The sequence below is a fragment of the Carlito syrichta genome, unplaced genomic scaffold (genome assembly GCF_000164805.1).
Source record: "Carlito syrichta isolate Samal-C Ts95f unplaced genomic scaffold, Tarsius_syrichta-2.0.1 Scaffold77898, whole genome shotgun sequence".
Lineage (NCBI taxonomy): Eukaryota > Metazoa > Chordata > Mammalia > Primates > Tarsiidae > Carlito > Carlito syrichta.
Window position 1 is genome coordinate 238,130 of NW_007021994.1, and position 20,757 is coordinate 258,886.

At 37.1% G+C, this 20,757-nt stretch overlaps 1 protein-coding gene across 1 annotated transcript in view; it reads left to right on the forward strand.

The window, feature by feature from the left end:
- LOC103256279 (exocyst complex component 2-like) overlaps positions 1-18,909 on the forward strand; it is a gene marked incomplete at its 3' end in the record, with an annotated part of 57,339 nt that extends 38,430 nt beyond the window's left edge. The window contains exons 3-6 of the mRNA XM_008054177.1: positions 3,076-3,252; positions 6,249-6,375; positions 16,866-16,979; positions 18,785-18,909. Of these exons, the coding sequence (XP_008052368.1) occupies positions 3,076-3,252; positions 6,249-6,375; positions 16,866-16,979; positions 18,785-18,909 (543 nt within the window). The remainder of the gene's footprint in view (positions 1-3,075; positions 3,253-6,248; positions 6,376-16,865; positions 16,980-18,784) is intronic.
- Positions 18,910-20,757: the final 1,848 nt, after the last annotated feature.

Here is a 20,757-nt window from a genome sequence, read left to right on the forward strand (position 1 = left end):
TTGAAGAGATGAGGTCTCGCTGCCCAGGCGGGTCTTGAACCCACGGGCTCAGGCAATCCACTCACCTCAGCCTCCCAAAGGTGCGGGATTACAGGCTGAGCCACCGAGCCAGGCTATGTGCTATGTTTACTGAGTTTTATACCTCCTCACTAATTCTGTTGTTAAGTATGTCTCATTTTATATTATTTTCTCTTACTATAGTCTTTGATTCTTTAGTAAACATTATCTTAATTTATTCTTGAAAAGATAGTCTTATCTAATCCTGTGTCTTGGTTTGACGTAGATCATTCCTGATGTCTCTTTACTCATGTGGAAAAACCTCCAGAGTGCATGAAAATCTACATGCAGGTGGAGGCTATATGCAAAATTTTAACTGGCAATCATTGTAAGCTCCCAAAAGTAATACTTACTAGTCTGTGTAAATTTTAATCTTGTTTTAGCTTCAGGCAATGCTATTCTTATTTGACTAAGTGTTACTACTATTATAAACATTTCTAGTTCACCTTTCAAACAACCTTCCTCATGTATTGCCAAGAAACCATTTTTTAGAAAAACAAACTTAACAAACAAACCTGATAAGTAGAGTGTTTTTAACTCAGGTGATATCTGTACTAGCCAAGCAAAACACTATAGAAAGTACATTACTTGGAATTCTGCAAGTTACTTTCATGAAGCAGATTTCTTAGCTTTTACTAACTTAGCAGATTTCTTAGCTTTTAGTAATAGCAAAAATATGCTTAAGAAATAGGTCTTATGATCTTTTCTCTTTCTGGCATTTAAAATCTACTTGAATCTTTGTTTAAATGATTTGCTTATCATTTTTTGGAGTAAAAATATATATCAGATATTAAATTCAGAGGAATCTTAAAAGCAACTATGAGCTGGGCTCGGTGGCTCAGCCTATAAACCCAGCACTTTGGGAGGCTAAAGTGAATGGATAGCCTGAGCCTGTGGGTTTGAGACCAGCCTGGACAACTTGACAAGATCTCATCCCTACAGTGAATCAAAAAATTAGCAGGGTGTGGTGGCACATGCCTGTGGCCCCAGCTACTTGGAAGGCTGAGGTGGAAGCCCAACAGGTTAATGCTGGGATGGCTGTGAGTGAGCTACTGCACTTCAGCCTGGGCAACGGAGTGAAACTCCAACTCAAAAAAAAAAAAAAAAAAAAAAAAAATCAGCTACGATCAGATGAATACACTGTTGTTCTGGGGGTAGTTTTGGGCCAGTGTCTACCTCTGTGCATATCATGGAGCGTGATTGTGAGACTTTATGTCTGTTTATCTGAAATCTACCCATTCCTTGCTTTTAGTTATAGGATAGTTAAATTAGACTGATTTTTTTTCTTTTAATGAAGATACTGTTTGTATTTTTACTTTATGCCCTGACATTAATTGTTGAGTTATTGTTTTTTCTGAGGTAAGTTAGTATTTAAAATCACAATAATGTTTTTGATATTCAAAAAATTAAATTGTTTATCAACCTGGAGTGATATCAAAATATCTATCTTCTATAATTAAGCATGTTGCAAAGTAAAACATTTATCTAACAAATATATAGACTGGTTTACATATGCATAAAATTTCTTGAACAGGTGTGCATTGAAGTGTTAACGTATTCCTTTTGCGAGGTGGGGTTTAGAGAGACCCCATCTCCAAATTGTTTAAGTTTTTCAAAACAAAAATTGACTATCATAAAATATATGAAAGACATTCCCATTTTGAAAAAGTGATTTTGAATTACAAATGCATTTTAAAATGTGTCATTACATATTAAAAAATACCAATAGAAAACTTTGTCCCAAAGGAGCGTTTAAATGGTATTATTAGAAAGACAAAGTTCCATACATGAATGGATAATAGCTATTTTAGAAAAATCCCTAAAATTCATTATTTCAAGCAATATGAATAAAATGAAATTGTTTTTATTCCTTTACTGTTAGCATGATATTCTTGCTAAATAGCATATCATTCCTACTAAAGTTGTAACAAAAGATGACTTGACTCTCCATTTTAGAAATCAGATTTGGTATTAGTTGAGGTGCTTCTGGTATCTGAAAATATATATGTGTTACAATTGCCAAACTTGACTGCTGAGCAATATACAAAGTTAAGGAATGAGAACAGAATGTGTGAAGTACCTGTGCCTGCTGCATACATTCAGGTCTGTTTTCTCCATAAATACTTATTACATTAGTTTCTGTTTTAAGGAAATGGAAAACATAAAGGAAAAAAGTTAGAAGACTGGCTGGTGTGGTGGTATGCTGGTATTCCACCCTGGGGTTATGTCTCTCACAGCAGCTGCCAGTGCCTTCTTGTTTGGTTTTTGCCTAAATTTTAATTTATATACTGTGGGGTAAGCCATGTCATGAGTTGAGTTTTGGGAGTACAGGTTTACTGTAAGAGCAGAACATAGTGTAGTGACAGTTTCATTAGAAAAAACACTAAGGCAGCAGGAACTACCATGATAGCAACTGATATGCAGATGTAAAAAATGAGATAGTAATCTAGAAATATCCAAGAACATTTCACTGCATTTATCATACTCTAAGCTATGCTTAAAATAAAGTATCTATTTTAATTCATTCTGTAATGCCGTATATAATTGGACACTAGAAAAAGTACATGCAGATTATTTTAATGAAGATGGATGAATATATAATTTTTTAGGTAATGATGTATACATTTATTTATATGCCTTAAAATTCTACATTAATAACTTAGACTTATAATAGCAATCATTTTCCTTCTAATACCTCTGAAGGCAATTTGAGATTCTGTAAGTCTAAGTAATCTGAAATGCCTAAACATAATTATTGTGGTCAGTTATTTTCGTATTCCACTGATATATGAAGAAACTTAAATATAGTCTAAAAGAAGTCTTAGAGAAATAACAAATTAGAAGAAAAATGAAAGACAATTAAATATTTACAAATAGTACTGGATGTAGTCAATAATAAGTATAACTGTGGAACAATGAAGTGTTATTTCTAGATTTTTAAAATGCAATATACATAAATTTTGTATGTCTTGTTGGTCTTGTCTTTGAACTTTGTTATGTGCATGCTTTTATTTTCAGGCTTGACAATTTGTGGACATAATTGCCTCTTGACAGCAGAATGGATGTCTGCAAGTAAAATAGTGTGTCGAGTGGGACAAGCCAAAAATGACAAAGGAGACATTATTGTCACTACCAAGTCAGGTGGCAAAGGAACTTCAACAGTCTCTTTCAAGCTACTCAAACCTGAGAAAATAGGTAAAACCTTTTATGACTTTATTCAAAAGAAGAAAGTAAAAATAAATTTGTCTTTTAAAATGTAAAACTAATAGTAATAACTTGGTATAAAATTTACTTACTCTCATATCTTGACTTAGCTTTAGTTTGTTTAATTTTTCTGAAGAGAGATGTTGGTTAATATTTGCATTACTTTTGGAAAGGCTTTTTGCTGAACTAATTGTCAATGAAGTCTGAGGACAATGATCATAAGAGAACCTATCATTCTCAGTTCTTAAGCAAAATCTGTTCCTTTAATTTTTTTTTTTTTTTTTTTTTTTGAGTTGGAGTTTCATACCCCGGCTGAAGGGCAGTGGCACGTTCACGGCCACCGCAGCCTCGATCTGCTGGGCTCAGGCAGTCCTCCTGCCTCAGCCTTCTAAGTAGCTGGAACCACTGGCGTGCGCCTTCATGCCAGCTAATTTTCCTTGATTTATTGTGGAGATGAGGTCTCACCAAGATGCCCAGGCCTGTGGGCTCAGGCAGTCCTCTCACCTCGACCTCCCAAAGTGCTGGGATTATAGGCCCACCTATAATTAGAACCACTATGCTCAGCCCATTTGATGTTTTGATATTACCAGTTTTGGTTCCTTGATCTTGAATATAATAACATTGCTGTTAGATGCTTATACAATTAAGGCTTGAGGTGAAATATCCTTCTGATTTGACCAGATTTGTAATAATATTATGTCATCTAAATAATGTTCCTTTTCCCTTCATTTTCTTCATCCTTCTGGGCTGGAAGCCTTGTTACCTGACTTGGATCTGCTTTTTGCCCTCCACACTAGTAATGATCACTCTTCTTCAAACCCTGTAGCAGTTGATGTTTTTCTTTCTTGTGTGCTTACCACTTGCACTTGCTTCTTCTGTTTGTGTTAGGAACCTGATCTGAGGAGCCATGCTCTGATTTCTAACCTGAGCTCTTGCCATGATTAGCTGTGGAATTTTAATGCCTCATTCCTTTGTGGATAAAAGTGGAATAATACTGTTGCCTCCCTCATAGGACTGGAGGAAGTGAAACATAAATGTAAAGTGCTTAGCATAGTCCCTTATCCAATAAGTGAATACTTTTTCATTATTATTTTTTGTAGCTATATCTATACATGCCCCTGTCCCCTACTAAACTAAGTATAATGTCAGATTCATCTTTGTGGTCCTGTAATTCCTGCACATGCTCAGTACTTGATAAATATTTGTATAATGTAGAAATATCGTGGGCATATAATTAAACTCAGCCAGTACTTCTCTTTATATAGAAAAGTAAATACTTTTGCAAATTGTTTTTGTTTTTTATCTTAGTGCATAGAGACTTTTTGTACCAGTATTCTTCAGAAATTTCAAGATTTTTTTAATAAGTAAAAATCCAAGGATTGTAAGGGGAAATTCAAAGGGGAGCTTATATTTATGTATATATGTATATGTATATGTACATTTATATGCATACCTATATAAATATATTTCTATTTTTGTTATTTTTTTTGAAAAATTTAGCATCTTCAAAAACTAAACTGTGAAATTAAAGTAGGAACTTGTCATTCAGTCTTTGGGAGCAATTTAAGCATCAGTATCATCTTATAATGTGTTTATACGGTAGATAAAACTTATGTGAAGGTAGTAATTTTGTTATAAAACACTTAGGACCTGGCACATAGAAGGCTTAGTAAAGATTTGTTGAATTGAACACAAGAGTGTCTGGACTTGGCATGACCTCTGACAAAGCCCGCTGCTGTGAGCTGACAGAACCATTGGTGCTGAGTGAATTAGTGGGTTCTCCAAGGGAGAACCAGACAGGTTGCCTGATATTCAGACAGCCTTCTTATAGGAAGCCCTCCAAACCTCCCCCGCAGAGTGGGCATACCTCCTCTGTGCTCTTGGCACCCTGTTCCTGTTCCGCTGGAGAAAGAGTGCTAGAGGCATAGCTGGAAAGTCCTGTGCTGAGTAAAATGATGAGGTGCTCAGTCACATGAAGAAAGATGCTATTTTTAGAGATCATGTTTTGTTCACAGGGTCCACACGTCAGTTTTCCCTGAATAACCTTGGCATTTTTAGAGATCATGTTTTGTTCACAGGGTCCACACGTCAGTTTTCCCTGATAACCTTGGCATTTCTTGAAAGGTGTTTGGTTTAATTGTTGGATATTTTATTGAATTTTCAAAATTGCTTAGCATGAAAAAAAAAAACCTGTTTCTACCATCTAGAACATTTTCAGTATTGATAATAATAAGAAGAATGAGAATTAGCAAGGAGTATGTTATTTTTGCATAACTATTCATGAAAATACGTTAGTTTTTGTAGAGGAAAAGACAATGAAAGATATTTTTTAAAGAGTTTTCAAGAGCCATTTAAAAACATTTGGTGTTCCTCTGTAGTGAAATACTTTAGGTAGCTTATAGAACCCAGAAGAAGAAACTCAAAGAATTAAAGAAAAAATTATATATTCATAATGGTTTTTCAGCAGTCTTCATAAACACGAAGCTTTCCATTGAACTAATGTTTAACTTGAATGTTTTGTTTCCAGCCATTTTCCAAATGTTTATGCAATTTCTGTATCTGAATAAATAGATATTGTAGGTCATGCCATTGCAGCTTATATACTGACTTTCTGAAAATCTTTAAACCAATTTAATCAATTATATTTAACAATGTATAACTGGGTTTGTGATGTTTCTTATTTGTACTATAAATTTGTTTTAGCAACATTTTTTCCTAGAGTCTTAATTTGTCTTCTCTGTTGAATAATGGTCAGTGAAACTATAGCCAGGAGGTGTTATTTTTGCCTTTTTATAGGTTCTTAGTGTTTTAAATTAAGGCACAAGTCATTAAAAACAAATTCTGAGCCCTTGTGCCCTCAGATCTGTTAAAGATTATCCAACAGGCATTTTATATTTGGTCTTTAAGAAGTAAAGCAATATGGCCAGACTCAGAAGGTGCCTGGAGAGTCATCATCTTATTAAGAATGTGCTCCTTGCTTTTTGTAGGCATTTTGGATCAGTCTGCTGTATGGGTTGATGAAATGAATTATTATGATATGCGTACTGACAGGAATAAAGGAATTCCTCCATTGTCCCTACGTCCTGCTAATCCACTTGGCATTGAGATTGACAAGTGAGTACCATCTTGCCTTCAGGCTTTATTTTTCAACTGCTGAAAAGTTTTATATAGTTAAAGTAAATGGACTGAAACCCCAAGCATGTCTCAGGAAACACCTCAATTGTTTGGCGATATTTGTTATTTCTGAAGTCTGGTCAGCTTTGTTGTGGGTGAATGTTGCAATTAGTAAAACTTTAAGCAAAAAGTACTTACCTTAGTTTTTTGAGTTTGCATTTTGTGAATAATAAAAGTCTTGAAATATTAATAACCAATATGTTTAATGATTTGAGCATTAATATGTTATCTGGAGTTGGTGAGTTTAACTATTTAGATGGTACTTGAAATCAAAATAGAATTTATAACCTATTTGCTTGATTTTTCTGGAAATATTTTAGAACAATTAAGTCCAATCTCGTCTTTAATTTTGTTAATAATACCTGCTTATAATTATTACTTAATCCAGATTTATTTAATGTTAATAATCAGATTTGTGGCAGGTAAATGATACCTTTCAAGGTGTTTTAAAACTGAATCTGGAGTTTTGTTTTCTGAATCTGTTTTAGTAACTTTGATCATTAATACCTTTTTACTTAAACCATTCATCTAATGTATTAATTATGTGTATTTTATTTTCTGGCCTTAGTGATTCTGCTTGTGGGCTTATAATTTGAGTATTGCTCCATAAACCTACTTAAGGTGACACATTAGTTCTGTTAACACTAAACATAGGCGTATTTTAGGTTTTTCTAGGAATGGGAAAAATTCTTCACTAATCTGTATTTATAAATATATGTAATCTTTAAGCCTATACTTGAAGATCATTAGTAATTCAAATAGTAAATTTCACCCGATGGGATTCACCTCTGACTGAGAGGGAGGCAGTGTTTTTGCTTTGAAAGGTCTCATATATCAAAAAAGTCTGAGACTCAGCAGCTTTTAGTAAGTTTGGACTGTCCTAGGCAACATATTTAAAGCACTTTAGCAGTGTGGGTCATTCTAGAACTGTTTTAAGGATTTCAGTGCCCAATAAATTAAGAGTTTCAAGATCACGAAAGTCCAGCAAAGAATGGCAATAACTGGGTTTTATTCAAGACTGTTTCATGTATGAATAGACTTTGCAATTGATACTAAACCTTTCAAGGGCTGCTTCAGTCCTCCTGAAAGCCAACTACTTTCCAAGCCTGCCCTGGAAGTGTGAGCAGGAGGCCTTCTGGGCTGCCATCCTTTGGAAACCAAGAGCCAGTTTTGTACTCAGACAAATGGAGTATGGGGATATTGTATACATTTTATATGAGAGACAGCATGATCAATGTTAGGATTCATTTGGATGTTTACTGTCATTAAGTTTATTTTCTCAACTTTTATTTTGGCATGTAACCCATCCTCTCTTCTCTCTACCTTCTTGTCTGCTCAGCCTTTGATTGTCTCTTTTATTCCTCTTTCTGCTACCCGTAGAGGCTTGGCTTGGATGTCTCTAATGGCAGTTTTTCTTAATCTGCTGCAGGATAATTCTTTGGTAACATTGGTAATGCCATTAGGAATAACGTCACTATAAGCACTCAGCTTTCTTAAAACTTTCCTTTCTTCTCTAAGAGATAGTTTTGTGTTTCTTAAGGTTCTTGTGAGAATTCAGTGAGTGAATGAATATAGGTAAACACATAGAGCATAGCAGGGCCTAAAAAGTGCTAGTCATTATTACAGAATTCTTTCCTCTTCTTGGACTTGCACTATTAATTGCTCTGCCACTTAAGAAAAAATTTTTTTTAATAACTTAAGATTGTAGGGTAACAAAGTGTATTAAAATTTTAAAGCAGATTTATGTACATTTATTCAAGAAGTATGTAGTTGGGAATATAATTAACAATTTTTTCTTTCAAGCTGCTGCTTAAGTTTCAGAAATAGTTGCTCAGTCATGGGATGATGTAAAATATTAAAGGCTAATTTTTGAAAAAAAGGAAAATCATGATTCTCATATAAATATAAAATGAACAGATATCAGAACTTTTATTTAACTCACTAATTAAGGGGAGAACCAACACAATGTTAACACATGTTCAAAGGAAAGTCCGGGGGCGAGACATAGTAGGCAATGAGAAATGCCAACGCCACTTTGATGGGTGGAGGTCAGTTGTGTCCTCCCTTCCATGCATTCTGTGAATAGATGTCCTGGCCCCACCTTTAGCTCTGCACCAGCTGACATCTGTGTCTTCAGTGTAGGCAACTGGGATCTGAGAAAGGCACAGATCCCTGCAGCATCAGAGAACATGGGCAGGGCTCTATGGACAGAGAAAGGATAACCTGAATGTTTTTGGCCAGAAAAGTGCTTTTTTGAGTTCCTTTTTTTTTTTTTTTTTTTAAAGATACTGGCAAGAAAGCTGAATTTATCTTACTGAGTTCTTTGACCTCAGACAGAGAAATCTTATTTATTTATTTGTTTGTTCTTTTATTTATTTTTTGAGTTGGAGTCCCACTCTGTCGCCGAAGCTACAGTGCAGTGGCCTGCTCATGGCCATCGCAGCCTTGACCTGCTGGGCTCAGGTCATCCTTCCGCCTCAGCCTTCCAAGTAGCTAGAACTACAGGCACACGCCACCATGCCCGGCTAATTTTTTGTTTATTGTATAGTTGAGGCCTCGCCAAGTTGCCCAGGCTGGTCTCGAACATGTGAGGGCAGGCAGTCTTCTCACCTCGGCCTCCCACAGTGCTGGGATTATAGGTGTGAGCCACCGCGCCCGGCCAAGAAGTCTTATTTTCGAGAAGGAGAAAAGGAAAGGGAAGGCAGGTTGTAAAATATTGATGTGGGTTTTATTTCCCTGACCCACTTAATATTTTTTAGATGAATGCTTTGGTCTCCATAGAGTATGATGTTGTATTCATATTGGAATCTTTTGTTTCTGTTTATTAATGTCATTTTGAGTTTTCTAATTAAAAGCCCAGAGTGGACCTATTTTTTAAAAAGGTTATTAGTGAAGGAATAATAGGGTTATAACATTATTTGTTTGTTGAAATATATTAAGAAGTTTTGAAGAATTGTGAGTACTTGTCATAAAATACTCAACTCTTCTAAAGAATGATCAGATTGAAGTGGTGAGGCCTGCTGTGGAAGATAACCAGCTTCTGGTGATTGCTGTATGAATGGCTATGGAAATTCCACGGAATAGAATAGTGAGGAGCTCTGCAGTGTTTTAGCTAGTTCCTCTGAAATGAAAAAGCAAGTGAGAGTAGCACAATGTAGTTTCCTTGTTGCTCTTTGGTGTGAGTCAGAGTTTAATAAATATTTTACTGGTAGACCCAGCATGCATGCTGTCTCCTTTCAGCCTACAAGTTTAACAACTGTTATTTATTGGCTGCCTTTGACTATTAAAATTCTTCATATTCCTAAATTTTTAACTGATGTTTTTGCACACATGGTGCTGCGATACTTATAAAAATGTTACTAATTGCTCAGAAAAAATAACTTCACTTTGAATTGAGACTAGGATTTGCTTGTACAAAGCCTGTGTTTCTGATTTATGATGCTGATTCTTACAAATAAATATCTGTGTTCTTAACATGACTTAAGTTGTAATGGAGACAAATATTTAAACCAAAAAGGAAGATTAAAAACAAGTTCATACTGCTTGAAAGTCTTTACTAGGTCTTGTTTCTTGATGTTAATAATACTCAATTACCTGATGAGATATTTATAGGTGATGTTTTGGAGACAATATATATATATATATATAGGAGTGGTGGCGGAAAAATGAAACTTTGTCTTGTTTTAATGTGATCTCCAGCATTTGTGGTGAATTACTACCTGGGAATGGTTGTCTAGAGTAGTCAGTTGATGTACCACTAATATCTGTTTTATTTCTATGTGAGTTTCATGGCCAGGGCACATCTGATTTTCTTCCAGTCAGTTTGGCATTCCATCAGAAAACAAAGGTGACTGATTTTCTCACTACATTTGGAACATCATTATGTTTAATAAAAGTGTCAGCAAAATAATGAGTGCAGAAGAGAAGAGCTTTGTATGAATCAGCTTTAGAACTTTAAAAAAAAATAGATAGGTGAGTTGTGAGAGTGCCTGAGTCCAGAAACTGCCAGAAATAACCAACCAAAACAAACGTATGATACTTGATAACAATACAGTGAGCAATGCTGCTAACAATTTAAAGCTAAAAGAAATGAATATAGTATGCTCACACTCAAAAGAACTCTGAATGCTCACTTTCAGTGTGCTAGTCTTCCATTTCCCACATCCGGGAAAGGTATTCTCTTCCATGCAAGCAGAGCAGCATAGCCACAAGCAGGCCTCACTGTATGCGGGGTGGCTGGAATGCTCTCAGAATGACTTCCACTGAGGAGCATTCACCAGGAGTCATTGCTGCAGGCTGTTCTCATACTGCAAGGCCAGTGCTGAGGTGTTTAGAACATTCCTGTTAGTTTTGTGTCCTCCACTTAATCCAGAGGCCTTGGTTCTTCATGTGACTTGGGGCTAACCCATTTTAGAAGGTTTAAATCTGACCTTACACTGCCATCTAATGGGAAACATTTGTTTTTTAGGGATGGCAAGGATTATCAGTGACTGAAACTGTGTTTTGATTTCTTGATGAAAATACTTTATGAGTTTATACAGTAAGAGTATGTATCACTTTCAGTCTGTAACTCCATGCTAGTGGATTTAAAATACAGGCTTAGTTTGAGTTACTCAGAATATATCTTGTTTTTATTGACATGCTTGAGCTGTTATTTCACTTGGAAGGTTAGGGTCCAAAATCTAGTTATTCTGAACAAACATTTAAGTTTAAATATTTGTGCTTCATTAGCTGTGTTAAACTAGTGCTTCTTCCTTTCCTATTACTGTTATTAAGATCATTAACAATTTTCCTAATTCTAAGTCAGCTCCCCTTTCATTCTCTCCCTATGTTTTTATCCTTATAGGCTTGCAGTTGTGATTTTATTTCTAAGATTCTCTAGTTCTTTCTTTGACAATGGAAGCTCCAGGTTCAAATCTCAAATAAATATTTACATGTAATCTCTTGGAAGCCATTTCTCACTTGTTATGAGAATCAAATAAAATAATACATAGGAAAGTAGTTTATAAGATATAAAGAGCTGGGCTCGGTGGCTCAGCCTGTAATCTGCGCTTTGGGAGGCTGAGGTGAGTAGATTGCATGAACCCGCAGGTCCGAGACCCCCCCTGGGCAACTTGGTGAGACCTCATCTCTACAATAAATCAAAAAATTAGCCAGGTGTGGTAGCGCATGCCTGTAGTTCCAGCTACTTGGAAGGCTGAGGTGGAAGGATTGCCAGAGTCCAGCAGGTCTAGGCTGCAGTGGCCGGGAGCGTGCCACTGCACTCCAGTCTGGGTGACAAAGTGAGATGCCAACTCAAAAAAAAAAAGATATAAAGAACTAAGCATAAAGAATAAAATAATGGCAAGTAACATTTCTGATTATTTATTATGTGTCAGAGACTGCTAAGCCTTCCACAAGCATTATCTGCTTTGATCCTCAAAACATTCCTAAGAGGAAGATGTTATGAATTCATTGTCCTCAGGAATAATGAACTCTTACAGAGGTTCTGTCAAATAATTCCCCCAAGATTATACAGATTAAGCAAACTTCAAGACTGTACCCGGGGCTTGTGCTCTTGCCCACCACTTGTTACTGCTGCCTCCACTGGAGGTGCTGAGATGAGTCGAGTCACTTGTACATTAGCAGTCATGTTCTTCCTTGACTCTTGGCATTGTTACTCGATTTTTGTTTTTTCCAGATCATTTATCTCACATTTTTGAGGTGTTTTTATACAAGATCATTATATTTAAGCATATCTTTTGGGATAAAATGTTGAATCAGGATGTTTTCAGTGACAAGTCACAGAAGATGAAAGTTTATTTGTCTTAAACAAAAAAGACATTAATTTTCTCATAATATAAAATATGCAGAGAAGGTAGACTCTAAGGTTGGTTGATTCAGTGACTTGGTAATATCGCCAAGATGTGAGGAGCCTGGACTTGCTGTTCTGCTGCCATTAGCATAAAAATTGATTTCCACCTGATTGCTTTATCAATTCCTGGTGTTGAGACTAGGCACAATTGTGTTCCCAGGCAGAAAGATGTTAGCTCTTATGGTGCTTCTTCTTACAAGTGTGGAGACTTCTATCAGAAATGTTCCAGAAGGTCTTTGTTCAGATATCTCTGGTCAAAACAGGGTCACTCAATCAAGAACATGGAGAATGTGACAGATGTGGCTGGCTTATGATGGCCAGCCCCTCCTTAGTGAAGGGCAAGTGCTGGTCTGGGAATTGTGAGATTTTTCTAGCAGAGAGGACTCAGAAGAATTGTCAGCCCTGCTAAAAGTGGGCTCTGTGTTTCTATGAAAGGTTAGTCTTGGACTTAAGTGTATGATTTGGAGAAATTATTTGACATCTCTCTATTAGAATTTTGCCATCTTGAAATAGTATCTGTCTTATTCTTAAAAGTGATTCCTGGCGGGATGTGGTGGCTCAAGTCTATAATCCCAGCACTTTGGGAGGGCGAGGTGAGAGGATTGCCTAAGCCCAGGTGTTTGAGACCAGCCTGGGCAACGTGGTGAGACCCCGTCTCAACAATATAAATTAAAAAATTAGCCAGGCATAGTGGCGCCTGCCGTAGTTCCAGCTATTTGGAAGGCTGAGGCGGAAGGATCGCCTAAGCCAGCAGGTTGAGGCTACAGTCTCTGTGAGCATGCCACTGCATTCCAGCCTGGCAACACAGTGAGACTTCAACTCAAAAAAAAAATAGTGACTCCTGGTGTATGTCTCAGTACTTTTCTTTCAATAAGTTGACTGGTGAAAGAGTTTTAGTATCTTCAGTAGGAAATCACTGAATACTAAACACAATATTATGGTGACTTTGAGGGTCTAGGGACTAGGAGATGGTATTTTGGTCAGGAGAATCCAGTATTTCTAATATTTTACCTGATCCATTTATGGGCCTGAGGAACAATATGTATGTGAGAAAGGGATATGGCAGGGGGGTGGATGTTTCAGACCTCAGCACAAAACTTTCTGCTGGAGCATGTGCCTCCTTACCTGTCACTCTAATGCCACAGCTCAGGTTCAGAGTCCACCGCTCTTCTTCCTACCCTGTCCTGCCAGGGGCATAATGTGCTCATGGGTTAGATGAGGGTGCTGAGCCTGTGGAGGCCTAGCCACACCTATGGGCTTTTCTTTCTTGCCGGTACCCTGCTTTTGATGACTGGTCAGGCCCATCCTTCTCTCTCTCTGTGGATGGGGGGGTAGGAGTAGGAAGAACTCCTCTGGGCTAGCAAAGTTCTTAACATTCCTGAAGCCCTCACTTAGACATCAGATTTGGGTACAACTGAGATCAGTTATAACATTAGTGCATTGTAAATGAGATGTTTACTACAGTTTGAGAAACAGGTGAATTTTAAAAATTGAATACAGAATGGAAAGTTCTGTATAGCTGCCAGTTTACATCTTTTAGTACCACCAATTTAAACATTTTAACTGTTAGGATATAACCTTTTTTTTTTTTTTTTAAATATCTGCCATGTACATCATATATACATATATATATATATATATATATACACACACACATATATACGTGGAACATGATTTACCTGTCTGGCCTACAGAAACTGTGCAGTCTTAACCATTTCATCATGACGGGCAGTTACTGTATTTTTGAATTTTGTGTCTGTCTTGCTTGACTTGTTACCATGTCATAGATCCCTTTTTGATGTTGTCAGTTAATGCTGGCAGCCCCTCTTTACTCTCTGCTTGGATTATAGACAAGAAAACATCCAACTGCAATAAAGCTCCACAGGACATGAGTGAGGGGCACAGAAGCCCAGTTTGACATCTCAGAATCCTCTTTTCCTTTTTTTTTTTATCAGCTGTGTCCTTATTTTGTGATTTGGATAAGGAGTTCTTGTCCTTGAATAAGTTGTAAAGACTGTTATTAGTGGCAATTTAATCGATAGTGGTTGACTGTAATACTTTTCGGTTCTGTTAAGACCATGTAATGCTTGGAGCAAATGCAGTGTGAAGTGCTACATGGAATACTCGTGCTAGGAGACATGGTCTGTATGCTGCCATGTACTTCTCCCACATACCATGACAGGCCAACTATCCTGTCATAGCCAAGTTTAGACAAAGCCACATGGTCCTTCACACAACAGTCTAGACAGATGCTGCCCATCAGTTAAAGTAGGCTTGCAGAAGGAAGCCCATGGCATATCAGAAGAAGGTGTTTCTGGGGACCTTAGCTGGGGCTCAGTTTGTCATGGCTTACCCTCAGTCTCCACTCAGACATTATATTTCCCAGAGGTTCTAACTTAGTGGCATGGTGTACAAGAAAATAAAGTGAGAAAAACTTGGTGACAGGATTTTCTTACTATGTAAAGTATTAGAACCAGCATGAAGAATTTAAACCAAAATAAACTTGAACAAGTCAGAGTTCTCCACCTTCCTCTCAGAGACTGCTGACTGGTGAGAACAGCAGCTTGCTAATGAATGCCACACTCACACATTGAGAACATCAGGCCTGAGATCTTTCAACTTTAGAAGCTAGTGAGAAAAGATAAAAGTGTGATTCAGCCTCAGTTGCTAAGTGGATCATCTTCTCTGTTGTCAGGAATTATGATAACAATTCTTGCGGCCCTAATAAGAAAGCCCCTGCCCCAATAAGAAAGCCCCCTTGTGAAGAAGATGGGTGTGACAGGATGCAAAGTGGGGTGCTTTCACTCTCTGGACTGACATGTGTTGCTAGAGTAAAGTGGTGTCTCACAGTGTGGGATTTACAAAGGACATTCTGGACAGCTGGTTTTGCTTCCTGCATCCCTTATGGTTTTTAGGGAGCAATAAAGGGAGAGAATATGTATAGAGGCAAGAGTGTCAGGTTTGAGGCCTAGGATGACAGGAGTGCGCCCTGAGAGATAAGCAGTTTCAGCTCATGGGCAATCTTGGCCTTCACCCATCAAATGGAGTGGCGGGGGCCAACAGCCAGTGCTGCAAGGTTGTGAGCCCTAGGCAGCAGGGTCTGCAGTGGCATTTCTGCCCTCTGGCACGCCTGGTGTCCCCAAGCATGGAGCCTCACCTGTAGGTAGTATTTGAATGAATTGATTCAGAAGCCCATCTTTTTTTTTTTTTTTTTTTTTTTTGAATCAGGATCTCACTTGGTTGCTCAGGCTGGTGTGCAGTTGTATGATCCTGGCTCACTGCAGACTCCAACTCCTGGACTCAGGTGATCCTCCAACCTCAGCCTCCAGAGTAATTAAGACCTACAGGCACCACCAAACTCAGCTAACATTTTGATTTTTTTTGTAGAGTTGAGGTTTCACTATGTTTCTTAGGCTGGTCTTGAACTCCTGGGCTCAAGCAATTCTCCCACCTCAGCCTCCCAGAGTGCTAGCATTACAGGTGTTAGTGACTGTGCCTGGCCTGGAAGTCCAGCTTAATAATGTAGGCAACTTGGATGGATGTAGAGTCTATAATAGTCAGTGATCTACCACAGAAACAAAGAACCACACGTTCTCACTCATAAGAGGACCCTGAACATTTACTGTAATACTATAAGAAAGGAATTGGCAGTAATGGGATACTGCTGGGGTAGGGGGGAGGGCACATAACATCAATAAAGGTACTTCATCTCAAACTAGGCAAAGTGGGGATCAAAAGAAGGTTCAGACTTTACCTGTACGATGTCCACTTGTATACTTAATCCTGAATTGTATCCCATATCTTTAAAATAAAATATATATAGTAAAAAAATTATGTAGGCAAGATAAGGGAGCTGTGGTAATGCATAGCCTATTGTTATCACAAGCTTTTCATAAAGTTATTCTAGCAATGAACATGCAAATATGAGTGCTGTGTAGTTAGATCTACTTTTTTTTTTTGAGTTGAAGTCTCACTTGGTCGCCCAGACTGGAGTGCAGTGGCCGCTCCCTGCCATCACAGCCTCTCCAGCTGGGCTCCGGCGATCCTTCCGCCTCAGCCTTCCGAGTAGCCGGAATTACAGGCAGATCTACTTTTATTAGTATTCTGATGGTTTCTTAGATAGTAGTATGTCTTAAAACAACTTTCATATAGATATTTAAACAAAAACCATTTTAACAAAGTGATGTAATGTTTTAAAATTTCACTGTATTTAAATTTTTATTTTATCCACCAAGTGGGAAATGATTTCATATTTTGATAGATTTCACATTAAAAAATCTGTTTAACCTGATGTTTTAAGATCTCTTTAAATCTTATATTCTTTTATTGATGTAATTTCTGTATTTTAACTAATTTCCTAACTTATATATGTACCAAGTTTACGTGATAGAAATCAACCACGATGTAGGAAATATATATCTTGTGTACATACATACAGATGTATTCTTGATCATGTATTATGTATAATTTTAATGGTTTGTATTCATGTTTATTATGCTAGGTACTTAGTGATATCTGTTACATTTTTATAGTAATAACAGTTGAAATATATTTTAAACTTTTTTTTTTCCTTTAGAAGTAAATTTTCCCAAAAAGATTTAGAAATGCTGTTCCGTGGAATGAGTGCTGATTTTACAAGTGAGAATTTTTCAGCTGCTTGGTATCTCATAGAGAACCACTCAACCACCAGGTTAGTGGATATTGACTGTCAGCTGTAAAAGGTTTCACTTGGATACTAATAATGGGATTGCATGAGTTTTAGGTCTGTCTCTGTGTATAGTAACATCATCTTAGGTTATGAGCCTTTTGACTTTGGGTGAATCTGCGAACATCTCAGGGTATCTGTTTCCGTATTTGTAAAATGAAATTAATTTAGAGTTCTCTTATTTCCTACTATCATTTTATGTCCCTGCATGTTTCATTATTTGAGTGGCTTATTACAACTTTATGGAATCAGCTGGGGACCTAAATTGGTATGTGTGCATGCGATCTCTTTTTACTCAAATAGCACAAAAAAAATGTAAGTTTTGGTATAAAAACAGAACACACTGCCTTCTCTGACCATACAGCATAGGAAGATGAGTTAGCTTATCATTATGTACAAGATGTGGCTTAAAATTAGCCAAAAATAGACAAGTTCATATATCGAAGTTAAAGTATTACTTTTTGTCTGCTAATTACATTATATCTATTCTCTACAAAATCAGATTTGTAACTTACTTGCAAGATTGATTTAAAACAATTATATTCAGTGTAAAATGTTTGGATAAATGAGTGGTTAATTGCTTAAAATTTAAATTCTTGATAAATCAACTTGTTAAAATGTACCTTAATATGTTTGTCATTCATTCATTAGGATGAAAATCACTAGAAACTTGAGGAAACATTGGTATTTTAATATATTGAGTAAATTTGGCCTGATAATATTTAAAGCAACTGTCTGAAATTAATTCTTTCATTGTAGAAGATGGCTCATATTTACATTATGGGTGTGATTTTTCTATTATTGTAAGTCAGAATTGATCTGTTTTCTGAGTGGGGCCATTATGGTACTCAAGAATATATTCAAAGTTTTATAGCCAGATTTTGTTAGCTCAAATGGAGATAAAACTTCCAAAATATAGAGACCTTCCTTTTTTGTTTTTCTGCTTGAGATAGAAAGAGAAAATATTGTGGTGCTCTTAGTTATTTAAAATTTGAATTGACCCATAGGTGTTATGTGATTTTATTATTAATGGGTATTGATGTGATGAAAATAACACTATACTCAATGTCCCAAATACATAAATAAATGTACAGAAGAGTCTACTTTTGAAACATTGCCCCTCACTGGAGGATAAGCCAGGCTCAGGGCTCAGCCTGTAATCACCCGCCTTTGGGAGGCTGAGATGAGTGCATTGCCTGAGCCCACGGGTTCGAGACCCACCTGGGCAGTGAGACCTCATCTCTACAATAAATCAAAAAATCAGCTGGGCATGGTAGCGCATGCCTGTAATTCCGGCTACTTGGAAGGCTAAGGTGGAAGGATTGCCGGAGCCCAGCAGGTCGAGGCTGTGGTGGCCGGGAGCGGCCGCTGCACTCTGGTCTGGGTGACAGAGTGAGACTCCAACTCAAAAAAACAAAACAAAACAAAACAAAAACATACTCTTTTATTACTTAGAGCATGTTCAAAACTCTTTATCTGGTAAATTGTATACATTATATAGGTTATAAAAATATCTACACAGATTTACTTTTTAGGAGGCCTAACATATTTGGAATTATCATTGAGGGCTATAAAACTCTTTATAGCTGTTGTAATTTAAGCATTTAAAACAAGTAAAAGGTTTAGATCTAGATAAGAATGTGAAAGCTTTTTGCTTTCATCTGGTTTCATATTAATCTGTATGCTTCTTAGCATCAGTTTTGGCATTCCTAGTGTTTTACACTTAATGAATTATCTTATTTGTATGTATGTTAGGCATCTCAAATGTTTGGTTTCTTTATTCATTTCAGTTTTGAACAGCTCAAAATGGCAGTCACCAATCTCAAGAGACAGGCTAACAAGAAGAGCGAGGGCAGTCTGGCTTATGTGAAAGGGGGTCTTAGCACATTCTTTGAAGCACAGGATGCCCTCTCAGGTAAGGTGATCTTTGGAGCATCTGCTGTCAGCTTCTGCAGTGGAAACCTAACACTGCATTTGCAGGGTGTTTATAGGGTATGGTATTCAGTATGTGTTTATCAAAGTAAAGATCTAAAATGTGTTGTAAATACTTGTTGTAGACCAAGCTGGCATCTCTTTGAAGGCTTGGTCCTTTAAAAATTTATCTCTAAGGCTTTTGTTGATCCATCTTGCTTGTGTCAAATGAGAGACTACTTTACCTCTCTATAATGCCAAATCTCCAGGGCTGATAAGAAACTAAATCCCAGTGAGTAAAATTCTAGGATTTTAGAAATCCTTTTGCAGCCATCAGTATCTAACATATGTGACTAATTCTATAAACATGACCCATTGTGTGTTCAGTTTGGAAAGCCAATAACAACGTGCCATTCTTTTTAGCTGTCACCCCACCAGCCCTCAACACACACACAAAAGGTATCTGTCATCATCTGTGTCAGTCTTTGTATGGGAGGGATGTTGTATTGAATACAGATGTCATAGCTTTAGACATTTAGTGAAAGATTTGGTTGGCTTTTTTATTTTAACTATTTTTAATTAATAAATGTTTAATTATTTAGTAAAAAGTAAAATATATTAATTAAAGTTAAGATACCTATAACTGAGTACCCATACAGCTTAGTATCCATAACTCTAATTATATATTAAGAGGCCACACCTTCTTCAATTCAGGAAGATTAATTTTTAACATTAATTTGTATTCTTAAAATACAGACATTCTTTTATTCTTTTTTTTTTGAGTTGGAGTCTCACTCTGTCACCCAGACTGGAGTGTAGTGGCCGCTCCCGGCCACCGCAGCCTCGACGTGCTGGGCTTTGGTGATCCTTCCGCCTCAGCCTTCCGAATAGCTGGAATTACAGGCATGTGCTACCATACCCGACTGATTTTTTGATTTATTGTAGAGATGAGGTCTCGCCAAGTTGCCCAGGCGGGTCTCGAACCTGTGGGCTCAGGCAATTCACTCACCTCAGCCTCTCAAAGTGTGGGATTACAGGCTGAGCCACGGAGCCCGGCTTCTCTTTTATTCTTTTTAGAACTCCTCTCCTCTTGCGCCAGACATGCTTAATTGACATACACCACATTAAATTTGCTTCTTATGCGGCACTTTCCTTGAAGATAGAGATTAGGTTTTTGAAGTGTAAAATGTGAATGCCTTGGAGGGCACAGAGAAACTAGGTGCTCTTCTTTGATAAATACTCATACACTGTGTTTCTTTTTTTTTTTTTCATTAATCAGTATTTTTTATTATGGTTTTGTGGGGTACAGTTAAGGGTTAGGTGTACAATTACATTTCATTCAGGCACCCTGTTGATAAGAGGTGTTTTCCCATCCCCCGACAGATATTTGCTACTGTTAATCCCATCCCCCTCCCCCCCATAGTTTCCTAGTACCATCAGTCATTTTCTTATAGTATTGCATTGGATGTTCAAGGTCCATTATATGAGTGAGAACATGTGATATTCGGATCTTTGTTATTGTGAGAGGTCACTCAGTATTATAGACTCTAGTTCCATCCAGGTTGCAGCGAAATTCATGATTTTGTTCTTTTTTATGGCTGCATAGTATTCCATCGTGTATATGTACCACATTTTTTTAATCCAGTCCTCTTTTGATGGGCAGCATGGTTGTTTCCAGGTTCTTGCTATTGTGAACAATGCTGCGATAAACATGTGTGTGCAGGTATCTTTTTTATAGAGTGGTTTGTTCTTCAGGGTATATTCCCAGTAGGGGGATTGCAGGGTGATATGGAAGGTCAATTTTTAGAGCTTTTAGGAATCGCCACACTACTTTCACAGAGTTGCACTAGTT